The 14,606-nt window shown below is 47.3% G+C and overlaps 5 protein-coding genes across 5 annotated transcripts; 3 read left to right on the forward strand and 2 right to left on the reverse strand.

Moving 5' to 3' along the window:
* The first annotated feature begins 887 nt into the window (after positions 1-887).
* On the forward strand, positions 888-2,847 carry LOC108095356 (inositol polyphosphate 5-phosphatase K). Its single transcript, XM_017196437.1, has one exon. The coding sequence runs from the start codon at positions 1,161-1,163 to the stop codon at positions 2,676-2,678; it is 1,518 nt and encodes a 505-aa protein (XP_017051926.1). The 5' UTR covers positions 888-1,160; the 3' UTR covers positions 2,679-2,847.
* A 1,519-nt stretch (positions 2,848-4,366) lies between these two features.
* On the reverse strand, positions 4,367-5,999 carry LOC108095357 (ubiquitin-conjugating enzyme E2 G2). Its single transcript, XM_017196438.2, has 4 exons — positions 5,692-5,999; positions 5,521-5,602; positions 5,191-5,450; positions 4,367-4,881 (listed from the first exon to the last, which is right to left on the reverse strand). Exons 1-4 carry the CDS (start codon positions 5,732-5,734, stop codon positions 4,763-4,765), a joined length of 504 nt encoding a protein of 167 aa, XP_017051927.1. The 5' UTR covers positions 5,735-5,999; the 3' UTR covers positions 4,367-4,762.
* Positions 6,000-7,057: 1,058 nt separating this feature from the next.
* On the forward strand, positions 7,058-8,124 carry LOC108095346. The gene is given in 2 exon segments (XM_017196426.1): positions 7,058-7,309; positions 7,311-8,124. Coding segments are annotated over 2 exon segments (699 nt in total). The 5' UTR covers positions 7,058-7,273; the 3' UTR covers positions 7,974-8,124.
* A 206-nt stretch (positions 8,125-8,330) lies between these two features.
* Positions 8,331-12,848, reverse strand: LOC108095344 (structural maintenance of chromosomes protein 3). Its single transcript, XM_017196425.1, has 5 exons — positions 12,737-12,848; positions 12,547-12,661; positions 12,338-12,477; positions 8,988-12,107; positions 8,331-8,921 (listed from the first exon to the last, which is right to left on the reverse strand). The coding sequence occupies exons 1-5, from the start codon at positions 12,749-12,751 to the stop codon at positions 8,709-8,711; spliced, it is 3,603 nt and encodes a 1,200-aa protein (XP_017051914.1). The 5' UTR covers positions 12,752-12,848; the 3' UTR covers positions 8,331-8,708.
* Positions 12,849-12,994: 146 nt separating this feature from the next.
* On the forward strand, positions 12,995-14,586 carry LOC108095268 (protein hold'em; the record flags this gene model as incomplete). Its single annotated transcript, XM_017196292.1, has 3 exons — positions 12,995-13,907; positions 13,961-14,117; positions 14,196-14,586. Coding segments are annotated over 3 exons (1,461 nt in total), but the record flags the coding sequence as incomplete, so codon positions are not given.
* Between the last annotated feature and the right edge of the window lie 20 nt (positions 14,587-14,606).

Here is a 14,606-nt window from a genome sequence, read left to right on the forward strand (position 1 = left end):
CCTCGCGAATATACCGAGAGCAGGGTTGAAAATATACCAAAAACACGCCATAAACATACTAGATAAATACATCAAAGGCGTCAAATCCAGCGAATAGCGAGTAGGGCGGGAAAATTAAAATATTATTGTAAGAAAAAAAATTTATTAACAAGATTATTTTAATTTTTTTAAATGATCAGAATACATTTCTGCGGGGTTATTTCCGGAAAATTTATTGAATATCCTACTGAAACTTTTTTCCGATGTTCTCAAAATGAAATTTCTGTCAATTGTGTTACATATGAAACTGATGTGCAAATAAGAGACAGTAAACAGCAATATGAATTTTAATAAACATGGTATGCCCACACTCAATTTAATTATATGTATATTTCAAAATAACCAAAAAGTGGGCTTTGCAAAACAACAATTTTTAAATTTACTTTAAATCATATAACAAAACGACCGTTTTGCAAGAATATATAAAACTTTTAAGATAATATACCTCAAAAAATGTACTAATATCTACGTGCTTATTTTACTCTTGGACTAAGAGTCATTCGTCACATATATAAAAAATATTAGGTTTGTGGAAATAAATAGCTCGGTATTATTTTCAAATTTTAAAGTCCTGCTCCTTAAATTTGATCGCGTATTATAACTGTCGAGGGTAGCAGTGGTTGGTGCACTCGCTGATTTCGGATAATGGTTAGTGTAATCGATAGGTCAAGTGGTGAACCGGATAAATTAGGATTGGACTGGCAATGTTAGGAGGGTAAATCGAATACGTTAGGAGGGTGCACTCGCTAGGTTAGGCGGGTATTCTCGCTTGGTGAGAAGGCCAGAAACTAGGGCTGCAAAAACATCGATGCTTCAGATTATCGATGCATCGAACAATTTCAAATAATCGACATGCTATTGCACAGGTGACGCTGTTGTTGTTATTGTTTTTGGTGGGCTGGGCAAACAAGTGTTATAAACTATTTGTGCTGCAATATTTTCGACAATTACCGCTCGTTTGCTCACCCCAAATAATCCAATTCGGGGCAACAAAAGCCGCAGAGGCGCAAAGAATCGGTTTACACAACCAAACCAATTAGTTGGGTAAACAATCCAATCGCTTTGAACAGCTGTCGGTGGCTAAGCATTAAATTAAAGTTATCTACGCGCTTTGCAAAAAAATGAGCCAAACGGAGGCGACCAGATCATCCCCAGCGGCGGACTCGGAGACGGACGGCGCGAAGGCCGGTGGTAGCAAGCAGCATCTGGAGACGTACCGTGTGTATGTGGTCACCTGGAATGTGGGCAGTCGCTTTCCGGAGAACATCTCCCTCCGGCAGCTGCTCGGCCTGCAGGATGTGGCATCCAAGGAGGCGCAGGACCACCTGCCCGACATCTATGCCCTCGGCCTACAGGAAGTCAACGCCCAGCCGCAGCAACAGGTGCTCGGCTTGTTCAAAGAGGATCCGTGGACCCACAAGGCCAAGGAGCTGCTGCGCGGCTACGATTACGTGGCTGTAAAGACGGAACAGATGCAGGGCCTGCTGCTCAGCATGTTCGTACGGCGCCAGCACGTGGAGCACCTGCAGGACATCGAGGCGGAGTTCACACGCACCGGTTTCGGTGGGATCTGGGGCAACAAGGGCGCAGTCAGCGTTCGATTCACCCTCTACGGCTGTGGTTTGGCCTTCGTGGTGGCCCACCTGGCTGCCCATGACCACCAGCTGGACGAGCGCATCGAGGACTACAAGCAGATCCTGGAGAACCATCACTACCATGTCAAGCGGTACAGGGAGATCTACGATCACGACTATGTCTTCTGGTTCGGCGATCTCAACTTTCGGCTGCACGGCGAGGACTCTTCGACGGAAGTGCGCGAGCTGCTGCGCGATGAGTCGCAGCACGAGGCTCTGATTCAGCGGGATCAATTGTACTACGTGCGCGAGAAGTCGCAGAAGGCCTTCCAGGTCTTGCACGAACGCCTGCCCGCCTTTCCGCCCACCTTCAAGTTTCGCGAGGGCACATCCGAGTACGACCTGAAGCGACGGCCGGCGTGGACGGACCGCATCATGTACGCCGTACAGCCGCTGAACAGGCAGCCCGAGATGCAGCTTTCCATCGAGCAGTGCTCGTATAAATCCCATCCAGTGTACACGATCAGCGATCACAAGCCGGTGACCAGTGACTTCACCCTGAAGCTCTACCCGAACGTCCGTGCGCCGGGGGTGGTCTTCTCGCCCCTGACGCTCTGGAAGATCGGCGACGAGAACACCGTGGAGTATCGCAAGCAGGCGGAGTTCGACGAGGGACCCAACGACTGGATTGGCATTTATCCGGCGGAGTACGCCAGCTTGGCCGATTACGCGGCCTACGAGTATGTGAACCAGGCCGAGTCGCCCACCTCATCCGATTCGAATCACGAACAGGATCCGTTCGATACGCCCGCCCACCACCGAAGGGGTCGGCATCACCATCGCAATCGGCAGCGCTTGCGCCGCCAGCAGGAGGCCAATTCGCAGGAGCAGGTGCGCCTGGACTTCGCCGACGATGTGGAGCTGCGGCACGGCGAGCAGTACCTACTGATCTACTTCCGCAGCACCGGCGTGAGGGGCGTGACCAGCTTGGCGGGCGTCAGTAGCGTTTTCGTGGCCGAGAAGCGACACGGCTCGCCCCATCGAACGGAGTACCATGTTGACTAGCTGGCCGGGGCCAGCCTGGACATCTTTATTCTTTAGTCTCCGCTGTGTGCAATTGTAATTTACTGACCCTAAGTGACCATGTTAAGTTTGCTTGTTGGCTGTTGACTCAGCGCTGTCCACTACCCCCAAAAGCGTTTATGTTTGTCAAATTATACAATTATCCAATTAATCATGTTTGTGTTACTGTTTCTCCCAATCAAACCCAACCCAGTTTGCATCCTTCTTTCGTTTGCATATGTTCTATTGGCCATGTTGTCATTTTGTTATTTTTGTTTGCTCGGTGTCATGGCACTAGAAATATTTAACTGGTTTCGCAAAAGGTTAATTACGCCACTCACAGACGCATAAACACGCTATGACACATTCGCGCACAGTGGGTCAAAAACACAGATTTCTATTTGTTTTTGAGCCATGTCCAAGGGAACCAAACAAGCCAAAAGAAACTAATTTTGCAAGGTGATATCTTTGAACATTTTTTAAGTAAGGAAAAGGAAAAAAATTACGTTAAGAGAAATTGGAATTCAATTTAATTGAGAAGAATTACGAGTTAAAGAACATGTTATTCCTTAAACCATAAGAATTCCGGTTTCACTGAACTGTTATAAAAAATATAAGGAAAAAGAAAATAAGTTATATTTTTTAAATTTGCTTTTGAAAACCGATTAAATTAGATGTTTACTAAACATACCCGGTAGAAGAAATTTATTTATTTAAATGAATTAATTAACGAGAACTTGGATTATTAAACAATTAGGAAAAATCTGGTTTTAACCAAACTCAGAAGACTCTAATAAGAAAAACTTCGTAATGATAACGATACGCCATATATTCCGTTATCTAATTGGAAAATAATCCATCAATTTACGACCAATCTTTAGCAAATAACAGCGATAGTTAAGATAAGAAGAGCACCATTTATGGTAGCCCAAACACAAGTAGACCCAGTAGACAAGTTAGACAGTCTGCGCTGACCCTTACCCACAGTGCAGTGGGTTGTTCGCAGTCCAAGCGCAACGACGCAATGGGGAAACACTGGCTCCGTAATTGGCAAGCCTACAGTGGGCCATAAAAGCGAGTGGAGCCCACGGTACTCAATAACTTGAGTGGTGCAAACATTTTCGTCACGATCGGTGGTCCGAAAATGTAAAGAGAGCATAAATTTATGCGGTGGTCCGTTCGGTCAATTGAAATTCGTGTGGCTTAGTAACCTTCAATAGCAATTGGATAACTATAACTACCTTACCCCCACACCAGTTGACACTTAACTAAGAATGCGTTTACCACACACCTATTCATATACACACACAGTCATATGCCTTATCAAAGTGTACATTAATCAATTTACTTAATCAAGTGAAAACATTTACAATTGTGTAGTAAAACATATATGAGTACATAGAAACAATTTCAAGACGATGATCGTTCGCTTGCGGGATTTCGATTAATGATCAGTGGTAACTAATGGAATCAGACTTATTTGAATATGTAACGACTATATAAACCGAATATAAGACCTAATAAACTTATACTAGCAAAATGAAAACGCTCTGTCTTTTAATATTTTGTGCACTTTAAGTTGATGAATAGCTTGATTAAAATCAATCATAAAATAGCGCCATAAAGATCATCAGCACCTGTGAAGATCTCGTAAGTGTGTTCAAATAATGTTGTTTATCTAACAGAAAATATAAACATAAAAATAAACATTTATTCATAGGAAATATAAGCATTTTTTCGAACTTTTCACATTGTTCAGACCTCATGACTAACTACCAATTAGGGAGTACTTCCGGTGAAAAAACCCCTTCTATTTAAATCCGCTGCAGTGACGGACGCAAACATAAGAGGGGGACGAACTGCTGCTGCCTGCTGTTTGTGGTTAACAGTCGATTTTATTGCTAGGTTCTTGTTCTTGATTTTCGCTAATTTGAAACGTCTTTGTCGTTTAGCCAGCTTGAGGGCTTGAGGGGAACTATGGATCAGCATTTTCAGTATGTCGCAATCTTGGAATCGTGTTGGGGGGCTAGGAAAATTGGGTCGACGGTGGCGGACAAGGTCCATTTGCAGTTGCTGTTGATCATCATCTACGGCGGCAATCCGAGTGTTTTGCGAACCAGTCGTCGGGCGATGGCGTTGAACTCTTCTCTCTTCTCGCGCCACATTATGGCGGCATCAACATTGGCGCCGCTCTCATCGTTGGGTTCTAGGTGGGGAAAAGCGAAATCAGTTGTTGATCGCACAGGAAAGGCTATTCGGTAGTGTTGGGTTGGTTTTGAGTGAGGAACATAATTGTGGGTCTTAATAAACATCTCACTAATACTGATCCTTTAGGCCAAGTAAACAAGCGATTAACTTAAGATATACACAAAACTAATCAGCTTAGCAAGTGAGCTGAAAAACCAGCAACTGAACACTTGAGCCATCAAGTTAATGTCAACAACTGGAATGTGATCACTGAAATGACCAACTTTCAAGGTCTCAACCCAACACGACCACCTGGGTGACTCCTTACCCGCTAGCATGCTGACCACGCTGAGCAAGATCTTCTCGACGCTCTGGACGGGACTCCAGCGCTCTGCGGACAGCTCGTAGCCCATGGGATCGTCGCCGGGAGCGTGCAGTATTGATATGCAAACGCGTCCGTCGGAGAAAATGTTGGGATGGAACATATCACAAGTGAATTTCATTTTTGGCGGACTCAGTGGGTAGTCGGGTGGAAAGACGAGGCGGGCGGGGAACACGCCGCCCTCAAAGCAAGTGCCCTCGGGTCCCCTGCAAAAGTTCAAGGGGTAAGTTGGTAGTTCCTTAATAATAAAGGATCGTTCTTCGGGTCTCAACTCACGCAATCAGTGCCTCCCACTCAAAAAAGTTGTCCTCGCTGATCGGACCAGCCACAATGCCCTCGGGCGGATCAAGTGTTAACTCTGGAGGGGATGGAAAGTGGAACAAACGGAAGTGGCCATGTCATTGGATCATTAGTAAACTGCTGGTTCGCCATGGATTTTCGACTTACGTTTGTATTCCGCCATCAGGCGGCGCAGTGCAGATCCAGCCATCCCTTTTCTAATCCTCGATAGTTGCTCCTCCTTCCCCTCTCCCCTTCGTTGCGCCCACTCTCTTTGGCTCCTCCGGCTTTTCCTCCTGCTCTCTATCCAACCTACTGGTGTTCTTCTTGTCGCAGGGCTGGCTTGCAGATTCCAGATCTCCGGGCAAGGGGTCAAGTGCAGACACGTCGTAATAAACACAAGCCTTTCGCTGTTTATTTATATCGAATGTAGCATTAGTATGTGTTTTTGTCACTGACGTAGAGCAAGTGGTAAAATCGAATCGATGTTGGTTCGATGCTATCGATATTTCTGGGAATGACAACATCGATTTTATTTTTTTACCGAATTATTATTTTTATTATAGTGAAACTATTTAAGAGTGGTATTTGGAAAACATAACTAAAAACACACATACAAAATTAAGATAAAAAGATTTCGCAGTTTCGTTTTAAGCAAATTGTTTATTTAAATGCCTATAGACATCGATAATAATGGTGTGGCGCTAATATTTTTAGCTGGTTGCCCTGTCGATAAAAATACTAATTCGGTATTATTTGGTATTTTTCTTTTTTATTTCCAATAAAATATAATAAGGTATGCGGAATGAAATAAAAAACAAAATTTAACATGTTCGCAAAAAATTCCAAGAACCGATAGAGATAAACAAAGCACACGATAACTAACGGTTATATTCCAGCTTGCATGACAATAAATTGTAGATTTCTTTAACCCGCATCCGTCCCTTAAAATCCGTAACATATTAGCTCCTATGTATCAATTTGATACAGGTTTAAAAACATGCTTAAATTAAGTGAAATTAAAAAAGAAACCAATTTTTTATATATTTATTATGAATGTTTGTTTATTTTGAACAAAAAATGATTTATATGAATTTTTTAAAGACAAAACTTGAGCCAAAATCACAAATCCATATAAGAATCCATTTCGCCTAAGTCTGAATCTTAAGTTAAAGTTTGTATCAAATTGATACAAAGAACGGATGCGGGTTAAAAATGACTAGTCGCGGTAATGTCTCTTGAGCCTCGAAATTTGATTTGCACACATTGTGCAAATAAACCATCTCAGCCAAAAAATTTAATTTTTCATTACTTTTCGGCTATGGGGTTCAAGAAAACTATTATTTATAAAGTTATTTCGTATATTAAGAGTGGAAAAAATGTAAAAACTGTTATTAAAGTCTAAGATGCCCAGAGAGACGATCAAACTAACTAAATAATAATTATGTTCCCCTTTGTACTACATGTGTATCAATAAAGTTCTTATTTTAAACTATAATAATTTGTTGTTCATTCTCAAGATGAGATTTTTTGGGGAGGTATAGAATGGTCTTACTAATTTCAACTCGAATTAATAACAAAATATTTATATTATTGAGAAAGTAAGCCCTCAAATCGACCTGGATATTAGCAACGGGGCAGCGAATCATACTCACCCCCGAGGGATATTGGTCTCCTGTCCGGGGAGTCCTCCATTTGAAACCACAAATACCGGCAACCGGCTTTTTCACACCGGAACCAAATCAATACCATGGTTAACCAAAGAAGTCTTCCGACGAGCAATGGACCCCCCGCCAAGTGCCGGTGGCGGATCCTCTCGTTTGGCCTTGTGCCTCATTCATTTTGTGCTGGCCATCATCTCCGGCTGGGGCCTGAAACGGAGCACCGGCAGCAAGGCGCTGGCCGCTTTCGGAATCTACTTCGGTCACAGTTTGCTCTGCCTGCTTAGACACACGCACCCCAATCCGGGCGCAGTGCAGCGACTGTTGTGCGACAAGTCCAGGCGCTACTCCAGCGTCCTGTTCGTCACCCTGGTGGTGGGTGAGCTACAGGCCGTAAATCCCGCCACGCGGATGGGTGACTTCTTTGGCGCAGACTGGGATCGCCTGGCCTTTGGACTCTGGAGCGGAGTTCTAGCACTGGCAGTCACCAGTTTGTGGTTCGGTGACAGTCGCAGTTCGCTTGGCGCCACATTCGTCAGACTGGATGCCGCTCAATTGGGCCTGTGTGTCCTGTGGAATGTCCATTGCCTGTGGCGCATTGCCGTCGTCGATGAGCACTGGTGGGCGCTCGGCCTGGCTTCGCTCGTCCTGCTCAACCACTTTGTTCTGTGGCGCCTGCCGCTGCACTATAACATCACACAGCTGGAAGTGGCCACCGTGGGCATGTGCTTCAGCACCATCTTTGCACTGAATGCCATCCAGGAGCAACATGACGCGGTGGCCAGCTGAAGGCTACTCATCTGGCTGCCGGGGACTGGTGCCTTGGCTAGCCAGGCCCAAATCACACATTTTCATTCTAGGCTTGACTATAAATAACTAGCTGTACGTTGTTGATCAATACCTTTGTTTAATAAACCAGTGCTCCCTATTTGCAACCATATTGTATAGATTTCTTATTTATTAAGACATTAATTAGCTTTGCATTTTAAACGCGATTTAGAAAGCGTAATATATTTTCAATTTTTATTTGATTAATCTTCGGAATGACTGTAAATTTAAGACTGACTTATTTGAAAACAGGTTTCATTACCGACAAAGTTCAATTTCCATTCATTTTCACCCAAGAGAAGACACACTTTAAACGGATTTGTTTTGCATAAGTTTTTTAATACACTTTTTACTTTAAATATAGTTTAAATTATTTCTCTATGCGCTTTGTTACATATTGATCTGGGGTTTAGAGTTGCTCAACTCTCGTTTCGCCCGCTGCCCGAAGTGTTTCACGCAACGGACGCGGCTTAAACCGAAAAAACTAACTCTGATTGTTAAGGAAAATTACAAGTAGCAGGTATGCTTAAAAAAAAAGCTCTAAATAGATATATATCGAAAGAATGTGAAAACGAAACTTAGGCCTACGAAACTAATAATTGGTCCGGTTCGGCCGGCTGGGACGAGGGGTGAACGTAGGAGATATGGATGTGGTGGGCTGGGGTGGTGGAGATGCGGGAACGGATAGCTTAACGCCTAGGCGTGGGTGCTGTCGTCCTCGACAAAGTCCTTGGCCTCCTCCCTGGTCACGCAGTCGATGTGGCTGACCTTGTTGCGGAACCGCACGCCGTAAAACTTGTGCGCGTTCTCCAGCAATTCCGGCCGGAACGTTGTCGTAATGAACTGCGCCGTGTCGCTCAGCTCGTGGATCATGTCCGCCACCGCCTTTCGATGCATTGCATCAAGGGCCTACCAAAAATATAAAGTCACCGATAAGCAAATGTAACAAACTATATAGTATAGGGAATGCCTCACCTGATCTATCTCATCGAACAGGTAAAACGGAGCCGGATCGCACTTTTGTATGGAAAAGATAAGCGCCAGAGCCACCAAGGACTTCTGGCCACCGGACAACTGATTCATCTCTCTCATCTCGGCTTCAACGCCAGTGAAGGACACCCGAATGCCGATGCCGGTGAAGGCATCCGAGTTGGCCACCTCCTTCTCCATCTCCTCGCCTTCGTTATCCTTTGTTTTCAGTATCAGATAACCGGCGCCCATGGGCACCAGCTTCTTGAAGACCTTGGTGAAGTTCTGCGCGACCTGCCGGAACGTAAACTGAATGGCCTCCACCTTCTGCATCTCCAGCGACTGGATGAGCATGTGGATCTTCTGGTCACCGACGTCCAGCTCCTCCTTGCGGCGATACAGCTTCTCCTTCTGCTCGGAGAAGCTCAAGAACTGGTCGAGCGCCTTCTTGTTGACATGGTTGTACTTCTTCAGATGCTGGTTGGCCTTCTCCAGCTCCTTGAAGATGTTCTTCAGCGACATGCGACTGAAGGAGGGATCCACCTGCGGCACGGCGCCCAAGCTGGCGATCTTCTCGGTGCACTCGTCGATCTTCTCGTTCAGCATGTTCTCCCTGGTGGTCCACTTCTCCAGCTGCTTGGAGTCCTTGTTCAGGTTCTCCTCGGCCTCCTTCTCCTTGCGCACGTGCGTCTCCAGCTCGAGCTGCAGCTCCTTTTGCAGCTGCACCGCCTCCGTGACCCGCTTCTCGATCTCCTCCAGATCGGCGTTGACCTTCTTGATCCGCTTCTCGGCGGAAACCAGCTCCGTTTTGCAGTTGTTCAGCTTGCGCTTGCGGTCCTCCACGGAGATCTCCTGCAGCGCCTGGATGAGTTCGTCGCGCCGCCGGAACAGATTGTTGATCAGCAGGTTGTCCAGCTTGTTCTTGCGCACCTCGAACTGCATGCGCTGCGTGAAGGCCTCCTTGTTCTCCTGGTTCAGCCGACGGATATCGTCGTTCAGCTGGTCGATCTCCCGCTGATCCTGCACCGAAAGCGTCGACATCAGCTCCTGCTTGAGCTCCGCCTCCAAACTGGACTTTGTGCTGGTCATCGACTCCAGCGAGGCCTTGCACTGGGCCAGCGAGCGCTCCTTGGGCGCCCGATACTGCTCGATGCGCACCAGCTCCTCCTTCATCAGCCGAATCTCGCCCTGCACCTTCTCGAACACGTCCTTCGACTTGCCCTGCTTCGTCTCCGTCTTCTGCATTTCGGACACGATCGAATTGATGTTGTTCTCCGTGGACTTGAGTTCGTTGCGCAGCTTGCTCAGCTTCTTCTCGAACTCGGCTATCTGGCTGGTGTACTCGGTGCGCTTCTTCTGCATCTCGAGACGCGACCGGGATGTGTTGAAGTAGCCGCCAGTGAGGGAGCCCTTCGACGATACCTGATCGCCGTCCAGCGTCACGCAGTCCAGGCCGGTGCTCTTGGCCAGCTCGGTGGCGCGCTCCAGGTTGCGACAGATGAGCGTCTTGCCGAAGATGTAGCGCAACGCCTTGTCGTGCTGCTCGTCGTACTTCAGCTTCGAGATCATCGGTATCGAGTCGGGATCGTCCGGATAATCGTGGATCTTCACCTGCAGGCGATTGAGCGGCATGAAGGTCACCTCGCCCGGCAGCTTCAGCTTGTTCATCTCCTTGAGGATCTGGGTGCCCTCGTATTCGGACTCGACGATGTGATGGAACAGCCGGTTGGCCGCCGTCACCTCGACGGCCGTGTAGATGGTCTTGTCGCAGCTAAAGTTCTCGATTACGGGTCCGTAGTAAGCCCTTGCAATCTCCGCCGATTGGCCGCCGCGTTCTACAAAGCTGTCGAGCACCTTTCGCACCGAATCGCAGCCGTTGAGGATCGGCTTGCCGGCCATGCTGCGCAGCGCCTGGTCAGCTCGGGATAGCTCCTCCTTGTGCGTCTGCAGTTGCTGCGTCATCTGCGTCTCCTTGCGCCACAGCTCGTTGCGCATGGATTGGTGCTGGTCCTTGGTCTTCTTCAGCTCGTAGTACTTCTTATTGTGCTCGTCGATCTGCAGACGCAGCTGCTCCAGCTCCGACGAGTGCTCCTCGATCTTCTGGCCGAGATCCTTCTCGGAGGTGGCGTCCTTCTTCAGGTCCTCCACCAGCTTGGCATGGTGGTTGATCTTGTCGCGCGTCTGCTTGCTGATGGACTTCAGCTCGTTGGTGATCCACTTGTCGCGATCCTCGCGCGACGAGAACTGCGAGCCGCGACCCTGCTTGGCGTAGAGCTCTTTGCGCTTCTGCTCCTTCAGCTGCAACTCGCGCGAACAGTCCTCCTCCTTGCGCTTCATCGCCTCGTACTTGGGCTTCACGTCATCCAGCTCCTTTTCGCGCTCAGCTATCGTTACCTTGAGGTTCTTCAGCTCCTGGTCCGCACGCTCCTTGGACTTGTTGTCGCCCTGCACCTCGTCGTTTAGATCGACGATGGTCAGATCGAGTTTCGTCTTCTCGCGCAGCAACTGCTGCTGTTCGGTCATCAGGACGGACCGCTCCTCCTTGGTGCCCTGCACCTTCTTCTTGGCCTCCTTCAGGTTCTTCTGCACGTCCTTGATCTTCTCCTGCGCCTTCTGGATCTCGATGTTGTAGAGCTTCTTCTTGTCCGACGACGACTTGCGCTGCAGCTGCAGTTCGTCGAGCGCCTTGCGTGTGTCCTTCAGTTCGGTTTCGTAGCGGATGTACTCGAGGGTGCGACGCGTCTTGTCCCACTTTTGGTACTCCTTTAGCTCCTCCTTCTCCTCCTCGAGCGTCTGCAGCCGATCTTCGATGGTCTTCAGGTACTCGCTGATCTTGTCCACCTTGCTGTCCGTTTCGCGCAGCAGATTAAGCGACTCCTCCTTCCGTTCGTCGTACACTCGTGTTCCAGCCACCTCACGTAGCAGTTTCAGCCGATATGAATCGGCCGCTGTCGCCATCTGGTTGATCTTGCCCTGCTTAACGATGTAGTAGGGATTGGAGCTGGAGAAGCCGGCCGATTCCAGCAGATTGACCACCTCATTGCGCGGCACCACCTTCTTGTTGAGGAAGTACTGGTCCTTCTTGGCGCCAATCACGCGCCGCAGGAAGATCTCCTCTTTGTCGATCTGAAAAACGGGAAAAGGTGGAAAGTAGTATCACGAAGTATATTCGTTACTAGTTACAGTGGTCTTATCAAAGATGGAATACAGTCAAAGCGAACACTCATATATCTTATTTCTTCTGCACTGCATCCAAAACTGAATAGGTTTATCTTCGAAGTAAACTCCCAAAGCTTTTCCTATACTGTTTTGCCTTCCCCAAAAAATCTTCGGAGTTCCTGGCATGGATTACTCACTGGGACCCGGTTATCCGAGTTGTCAAAGATGATCTCCACATAAGCAGAGATGACGCGGGCACCGGTTCCCTCGTGGAGGAGCGACTGGCGCTGCTCCGGACGCAAGTGGGTGAACTCATCGCTCAGCACGAACTGGATAGCTGTACAAAAGGAAGGATGTGATTAGAGTTCGCTTGGGTTAAGGAATCCAGGTATGGAGCACAACCCACCATAAAAGAAGTTGCTCTTGCCGGACCCATTTCGTCCAACTACTACGTTGTGTCGCTTGTCGAATGGTTCCACCACCGTCTGGTCCTTGTAACTCTTGAAGCCTTGTATAATAATCTGGAATCGCGGGGGTGATTAGATATCTTCGGTGTTTGCTGGGTTGTCCTGGGCTTAAGCATCCCTTTCACTTACCTGCTTGATGTGCATTTTATTATAGTAGACAGCGATTTCTGCACAAAATCGCGCTCTTTTTGTTTACAACAAATACATAAATAATAGGGCTGGAGACTGAAGCGAATCTGCAATCGACTCATCGATGCTACGAATTTTTCTGAAACATCGATATAATGTGATATCGATATAACATCGATAGCAATTAATCGAAACGGCGGTTATTAATTTAACGGTTTTCAAAGCATTGCAAACGAAACGTTGAAAAAATAAATAACAATGCGCGAAAAATTCTTGAGACTGTCGCAAATGCAACCCACAATGACCCATTTTTCAACTGTGGCTTTGATTGTTTCAAAATCCTCGCCAAATATCTTTTACGACAAGTTAAGTGGCAGCGAACGAGGAGTTATCACCCTGACAATTCGAGATTCCCCCAATCACCTGACCAATTGCAAGTGTTGGGGACAACGAGCTTGCGTGGATGAGTACGCGTCTATTTTGCAAATCGGTTATGTGGTTGACATTGTGGGCGCTAAGGTTATGTCTATTCCGGAGGTTCCGCTTGGCGAACGCCGCTACCAGCCACAGGCCACGTTATCCTGCGCTCTGGTGGTCAACGAAGGAACTGGTTATGTGGTTCGACATCACAGCGATGATTCCAGTCACGCTATTGTCCTGCAGAAGCTGCTTCAACATCCCATCAAGCCACTCGGCGGCGCCCTCAAACTGGCGGATGTTCATTCCGGTTTGGGTTACGCCAACAAGATAATCGCCTCTCATGTAGATCTACTGGTGGTGGTGGCTGCAGTACGTCCCGTACGAAAGATTAAGAGAAAGCTGCAGGCGACTCACAGGAAGGCTGAGGATTTGCTTCACTGCCTGGAGGTCATTGTGGTCGATGAAAGTTGTCCAGAGGGCATGTTGCTCTCTGTTTGGCAACCAGATTGGATAAGGCGTGCCCAACAATGGCAACCACGTCGCACTGTTCTTCATTTGGTGAATGTGCGCGTCGCATTCTCGGACTTTCACCGTTGTTCCGTGCTCTCCTATTCCAATTGCACACTTATTTGCGAAAATCCTGAGGAAGATGGCGAGTATTGCCGTTCCTTGAGGGCTTTTGCCGCCTCGGTGCCCCTCCAAATGATCGATGGCTGCGCCCAAGGGGATATCCTGAATAGCCTGCCTTCAGGTGGGAAATGGTCCAACGTCAATGCTCTTTTACTTAATTCTATACAATTTTAGCTGCCAGCATCCAAACCCAGATGACAGTAAGACAAATATATTCTCGCGCTGAGGGCGAACTGCAGGATTCGTCACCCAATCAATTCACATCGTTGCTGTATGGCATGGTTACCAAATTCGACCTAGATGGATTGTCGTCTCATATTAGCAGGAAGTGGTAAGTGTTTTAAAGCAGCTAACAAACAATTTTGCAAAAAGCTTTACAAATTTATGAACCATATTAATGGAATTTCAGCACCAGCTGCCATCGCCTCATGCCGCGAAACGTCGAAGATTGCGCCTCAGATGCCTGTCAGATGGAGTTTTTACTGGACAATAATGATGGTATTAGATACACCAACCACTTCAACATTAGCATCCAGTTTTCTGACCAAACAGGCACCCTCGTTGAGACCCGGCTAGCTGGCAATCCAGCGGAGAGGATCTTGGGTCTTCGGCCGGAGAAGTTTGAGCAACTGACTGAGCGTGAGAAAGCTGACCTTAAGTGGCGCTTTTTGCTTAAGTATTTCGAAGCCAGATTGCTGATCAAGAAACCGACTCAAATGAGTAAAAACATCGTGGTGGTGGTCGTCGACATGCAAGCCATTCCTTTGGACAAACTTGTCGAAAAGGTTACCGTGTTTTAGAAAAAAATTACAACTAAAAG

This window comes from Drosophila ficusphila, unplaced genomic scaffold (genome assembly GCF_018152265.1).
Source record: "Drosophila ficusphila isolate 14025-0441.05 unplaced genomic scaffold, ASM1815226v1 contig_198, whole genome shotgun sequence".
NCBI classification, from domain to species: Eukaryota; Metazoa; Arthropoda; class Insecta; order Diptera; family Drosophilidae; genus Drosophila; species Drosophila ficusphila.

What these genes read in the sequence shown, in the direction of transcription:
- LOC108095356 (XM_017196437.1), top strand. Translation starts at nt 1,161, where the DNA reads ATGAGCCAAACGGAGGCGACCAGATCATCCCCAGCGGCGGACTCGGAG.
- LOC108095357 (XM_017196438.2), bottom strand. Translation starts at nt 5,734, where the DNA reads ATGGCTGGATCTGCACTGCGCCGCCTGATGGCGGAATACAAAC. An exon ending in GAGTGGGAGGCACTGATTGC is followed by an intron (nt 5,451 to 5,520) that starts GTGAGTTGAGAC and finishes GAACTTTTGCAG; the next exon opens with GGGACCCGAGGGCACTTGCT. An exon ending in CGTGGTCAGCATGCTAGCGG is followed by an intron (nt 4,882 to 5,190) that starts GTAAGGAGTCAC and finishes TTCCCCACCTAG; the next exon opens with AACCCAACGATGAGAGCGGC.
- LOC108095344 (XM_017196425.1), bottom strand. An exon ending in CAAGAGCAACTTCTTTTATG is followed by an intron (nt 12,478 to 12,546) that starts GTGGGTTGTGCT and finishes CCTTTTGTACAG; the next exon opens with CTATCCAGTTCGTGCTGAGC. An exon ending in TGTTCGATGAGATAGATCAG is followed by an intron (nt 8,922 to 8,987) that starts GTGAGGCATTCC and finishes TATTTTTGGTAG; the next exon opens with GCCCTTGATGCAATGCATCG.